A 6,170-nucleotide genomic window follows, 5' to 3' on the forward strand; every position below is an offset into this window, starting at 1 on the left:
GATGCACAATTCCACGGACATCAAAGAAAACAGTCAGCATCACCTTGATTTTGCTTCGCACCTGCTGCGCTTTCTTCGGCTTTGGAGAATCGGGATGCTTCCATTGCGACGACTGTCTTTTTGTTTCTAGGTCGTACCCGTACACCCATGACTCATCTCCAGTTCTCACGGTATTCAGAAACCCAGGATCAGTGTTGGCGGTGTCCAGAAGGTCCTGTGCAACGTCAAAACGGAGGTCTTTTTGTTCCAGGGACAACAACTTGGGTATGAATTTCGCAGCTACTCGGTTCATGTTCAAATCTTCACGCAAAATTGCTTGTGCAGAATCTCTACTCACTCCAACCTCTTCTGCAATCTCCCACACTGTCAAACGACGATCTGCCATCACCAAATTTCGCAACCTCTCAACATTAGCTGCACTCCGAGCTGTTTGGGGCCTGCCACAACGCTACTCACTCTCCGCTGATGTGCGGCCATCTTTGAATCGGATGAACCACTCCTTAATTTGTGGTACACCCATCGCTTCTTCTCCAAACACCCGCTGAATCTCACGAATTGTTTGGCTTTGAGAATCACCAAGCTTTTGACAGAATTTGATGCAATATCTTTGCTCAATTTGTTCAGTCATCTTACGAGAAAACTAAATCCGACGAACACTACGAACAGCACCTTACTTGGCGACTACCAGCCAGCGACTGACACAACCGAAAGCGGTGAAAAAATTCAAGCATGTGCATTAAGGTTCCTCCTTCCACCGTGCACGATGGTGCCGCCTTAGAATCATTACTTTGCGCGGGAAAAATTAAGGTCGGATACTTTTTAGACAGGCCTCGTATTATTATATTTATTCGATATTTTAATATCTTCTGAGGATAGATTAGGAGAACCATCAATGTTCGGAGTACCGGTTAAATGCATACTGGGCAGTGGCACTTGACCTTAAAAAATACTGATGTAGAGCATACCGGACAAATATATGCCAAACAGTGGCACTTAACCTTAATAAAAACATCAGTGTAGGGTATAGTGGGCAAATGTATATCGAAATTATAAAGCGGAAAAAATTTAAATAGCATGTTACTAATATATTTTAAATAAAAGAATAAGAATATACTATTATGTGTGTTACATACCTGCCAACTTTTAATCCCTTCCATTATCATTTTTCCCAGTGGTATTAAAATGGAATTAAAACTTCAATTTTAAGCAAACAAATACGTTGTATATGAGCAAACTTAAGTTGACAACCATGATAGTAACGCATATTAATATATCTGCTTAATTTTTGTAAGAATAGTGGTGATCAATATCATTTAAAAATTAAGATTATAAAAGAAAAAAATAGTATATAATTACTACCACTTTAAATATGAAAATAAAATCTTCCGGAAGCATTTATGAAATTTATTATCAGACTTTTATGGTAACACTGTTACCATAAAAGTCTGAAATCAAGAAAATGCAGACTTTAACCGGTGAATGTCAACAATCACATAGTCGCATTGGTGAATGTATGAAATATTTGTTACATCCGATTTGATATTTATTCGTTAATGTTATTATATTTATTCGATATTTTAATATGTGCTGAGGATGGATTAGGAGAAACATCAGTGTTCGGAGTAAGGGATAAATGCTTACTGGACAGTGGCACTTATCACGTTGAATGCCACGTTAATTTTACATGGCTTTTTTAAATTTTGAAGCTCTCTACTTATATTTATGCGTTTATTATCTATAGATTTATAACATGCAAATTTCAGAATACCTGCTCTATTACTCTTTAAAAAAAATAAAAGTACCGTAAGAATCATTGTAATTGGGGGGTTTATAGTTTCTCTGACATAACTTTTGGGAAATATAACAAACAGTTACTATCGCATAGCTAGCGGGCGGCGAACCCATCTCGGGCGTACCTTTAAGGGGACACCAAATTCATGAAAAATAAATAAAATTGAATTCCAGAGTAAAATGCTTTTCTCATTTAAATATCTCCAATCTTATTTGATAATTGCGGGTCCCATAACTTCTTCGAATATTTATTCGATTTTCCTAAAAAGTGAACAGGATTTCTATTAATATTGTTTTGCAAGTATAGGCTTTTATTTATCATTTTTTTTTAAAAATGAGTAGAAAATGTCCTTTCAGTAACCCCTTACAGTCAATAAAAAGCAATAACACAATCAAAAACATTTAAGTGTAATAAAGACTGCACTAGTAACATGAGGCCGATATAGTCTGGTAGGTAGGGCGTTGGGCGTATGTCCAAGTGATCATTAGTTTAACCCTGACCAGCAGAAGACTCCCTATGAAGTAAATAGTGCACGTGACTGGTGCAATCAAGATGACTTGTGCACGTTAAACCTGCCGGGACACAAAGTCCACCAGGTTCCCATAAAAAATCATACTTTTGGGGGGACTGAATTGGAGATTGATCTTTCTCTGATTCAGGTCAAAATTACGATTTGTGGGTGAATGAATGGATCCGCCTTGTAAACGGATTGTGACATGTGCGTGGCTAAAGTCGTATTCTTTTCCATAAATGGAGCCGCTGAAAAATGCAAAAATCACCCTCTGCCTTAAATAATCCTGATTTCACCAGGCTTGCTGGACTGTGCTGACGTAAAATATCATCAGTTGTAGATGGATCATGGATTAAAATCCCCCTGCCTAACTGTGGGAGATTTTTGCGGTTTTTCTCTCCATCTAACGCAAATGCGGGTTTGTTCTATAAAAAAAAGTCTTCCGCGTAAGCTGGTTGTCTCTATGTTTGAACCAGGAGTTCCCTTGTTTTCTAACATGGGTTCAAATTTGCAAAGCTAAGGAGTAGAACATTGGTAATTGTTCACTCAGAATTGGGTAGGCTGATAAAATAAAATAATAAAATTCGTGTTTGATGGAATTCCTTAACAACTCCGTACTACATTTGTAATAGGTACTTTTCATTAAAAAAATCTAAATCATTTTTTCATTTGAAAATACAGTTTTTTAATCGATTAAATAAAATGTTATAGTACAATTTTTTAATCGATAAGAAATAGAAGCAGAATTTCATGCTGACGTGATGGATTAATTAAATTCGTATCACGCATAAAAATACTTAACAATTCTTTTTACATAAAAAAAGAATTATTTATCACTTTGTAAATGCGACTGTTATTTGTCAAAATCTACGATTCTGTCAATATTTTAGAATTTTGACTAAATACTCTAGCAGCAGCTGAAGGCGTGGCTTTTGAAGAATTAGAGGCTTATTTTGAAGGTTAAAATCCTCCTCTCTTTCAGTTTATGGAATCGTTATGAGATGAAAATCGATAAGAAATACATTATTGAATAACATAGAAGAGAACCAGTCTACGGAGAGTAGAATAATGAGGTTAATATTTCATAAATTGAGTAGGATTTATGTATAAACACGATATAAAACAATTGCAAAGATTAATGACCACAATTGAAAAACTAAACATTGAAAAGCTGTTATTGGCCTACCAAAATTACTAAAATGATAGAAAAATTTATTTATGGAAGGAATTTCTAGTTTTTAAAAGCTTATGATAAAATGTTTTCGATCATCTCAATAAATTAACATCTGAAACAGTATAAAATATCGACGTATTGTGGACAAAAATATTTAAATTTAAGTGTTAGCTAAAGTCCTCAATCGTTTTGATAACAATTTTGTGAAAATCTTTAGCAATGAGCGTAAAGTTCGACAAATTTGGTGAAGATGATTAACTGGTCAGCCAACAACTAAGCTTTTTTCAAAATATATTATAGAGTGTTAGATATTAAAAACCAAAGACTTATGGAAAATTTTGTTAACAATTTAAAATCCGCATCACAAGATAGCCATACCGCTACAAATCACATACCTACCTGTAGTTAGGGCGGAGAATAAGTTAAATGAATTTAAAAAAAATATGCTAAAAATATTAATTTAGCTACCAGTAGAATAAATTTTTACAAAATTATATAATACAGATAGCCTTGTCTGTAATTATTAAATTGAACTATATAAACACGCAACAAATGTGCATTTAAAAAGAATAACTGGTTATAATATTTGGAGCAATTAATGAACGTATACTATTCAGAAATCATAATTTTTTTTAAAAAGATAAAAGAGTTTGTTTTAATATACCACTTTGTAAATAAATATTTATGTTATTAAATATTATTAATTTCTTAAAAATTATGTACCTTTTATGTTTTGTCAGTCTAAAATTAAAATAAATGCTCGCTTCTGCTGGCATATTTTATGTGAAGCAGTTACAATTATATCGTTGCACCTGTTCATGACTAGTTATGAAAAACTCATTAGATAGGGGTGCCACATTTTTGTAAAAGTTTATTCCAGCAGTAGCTAAGTTAATGTCTTAATTTATTACTCACTTTGTACCTGCTCTTTCCTGGGAGGTTATAAAATTGCTTGCAAAATTACTAAAAATTCTGAGAGCTTTGATTTTTTAAATGTCTATTACATTTATTTTCAAAACGTCTAATGATTAGCAGGGCAAAAACTAAGTAGGCCTGCAATAATTTAGGTTTGCAGAAAATGTTTATTAACCAGACAAGTCGCATAGTATATAAAAAATCCTAAACATTCTTTTATAAAAAAAAAGTGGTAGCCTTATATTCGTAAATGTATATATTAGATGTGCAATTTTGTTTGGTAGGATTGTTTCGTTACAAGTCTGTATATCTATGCAAATTTGTACATGCTCATTTGAGCCATGTCATCGATGCCTCTTTAAGCTAGAACATTCCTACTGCGTTAACTCTTTCCGGTGCAGTGTTGTCAGTCAGGTAACATTAATTCAACAAATGCTACAAACCACTAGAAATGTGAAATAAATTGCTTTTAATCATTGAGAAACCACGATTCTTCAACTCCGGGGACTCCCTGGTCAAGCGGTATCGTCGGTCCAAACGCTCTGTTAAGCGTGGAGGTAGCGGGTTCGAATCCCGCCGTAACCCTGGATGTATTCTTTGTGATGTCTTTCTCTGAATTGTTCTATCTGTATTTTCTACTTGACAATGACTTATAAGCCTATATATTGAGCACACAAGTCAGCAAGTGTATGTAATTTCAATAAAAATCAAGAAACAATTCTTTAACTCCACTTCAGAACCCCTAAATGGAACTCAGACTTAAACGTTTACTCTTCATCTCGATGATCTGTCCCATCCTAACTTATGCATCTCCAGCTTGGTGCAACATCTCCACATCACTCCTTAAAAAACTCAAAATATGCCAGAATAAAATCCTCAGGAAAATAACAAAAGCAAGATGGTTTATCCGCAATAAAAACATACATCGCGACCTCAACATAGATTTTTTAGATCATCATATTGCGAAGTTAAATTTCAGATTTTTCGAAAAGACCATAAATTGTGACACCACAGGATTCAACGAAATGTTTACTTTTGAAAACTTAAGAGAAAACATTGTTTATTTATAATTCGACCTGCCCTATTACCTCAGATCGATGGCAGCTCATTTTTGTAGTGACGTAATTTTAACTAGAATACAAAATATTTAATTTCCTTTTATTCCAATTACCAGAAAAAACCACCTTAAAGGCCACAATACAAGACGAATGGGAAAAAGGCCGCTAACGGCCCCAGGTGCCCAGATATATTTCGATGATGATGATGATTCTTTAACTCCTTGGGGACGGGTGAATCAGAAAAAGTATTCGTACAAAATCAGAATCAAGTTGTAATTAAATAAAAAACGGTAACTTAAATGTAGTCGTTGCTAATTCGACAAACTTACTATGCTTTTACTTTAATTATTGTTTGTTTAATCATATATATGGGTCATTCTCACAAAAACAGTCATTTTCATGTCCCCAGTATATTTTATGTTTGTTTTACAACTTACGAAAAAAAATTTTTCAGGGAAAGTGTCCTTCAGAATGCAAGCTAACAAAAGAATAAAAATAAAATTATCAATTTTTATTTTTTATTAATTTTAGGTAATAAAAATATACCAATATGTCATTCCCTCACTTGTCCCCACTGCTGATTTAAAAAAAGAAAAAAATTGTTTCTGAAATAAAAAAATTGTTTTTACAAATTTGTGTTTTTTATTTGAGAATATTGAAATATAGAATTCAGAAAATAAATTTTAAATTTAATTTCTGATAAAAATATTAACACAGCAC

General features: G+C 33.4%; 2 protein-coding genes across 2 annotated transcripts in view; both read right to left on the reverse strand.

Annotated features, from left to right (window-relative positions):
- LOC107451971 (protein GVQW3-like) overlaps positions 1–628 on the reverse strand; it is a 1,968-nt gene extending 1,340 nt beyond the window's left edge. Inside the window, exons 1-2 of the mRNA XM_071181631.1 lie at positions 457–628; positions 44–378 (exon numbers count right to left, since the gene is read on the reverse strand). Coding sequence (XP_071037732.1) covers positions 44–378; positions 457–628 — 507 coding nt within the window. The remainder of the gene's footprint in view (positions 1–43; positions 379–456) is intronic.
- The window catches only part of LOC107456974 (uncharacterized), a 130,113-nt gene that overhangs the window by 72,328 nt on the left and 51,615 nt on the right, over positions 1–6,170 (reverse strand). The window lies entirely within an intron of this gene.

The sequence above is a fragment of the Parasteatoda tepidariorum genome, chromosome 6, assembly GCF_043381705.1.
Source record: "Parasteatoda tepidariorum isolate YZ-2023 chromosome 6, CAS_Ptep_4.0, whole genome shotgun sequence".
NCBI classification, from domain to species: Eukaryota; Metazoa; Arthropoda; class Arachnida; order Araneae; family Theridiidae; genus Parasteatoda; species Parasteatoda tepidariorum.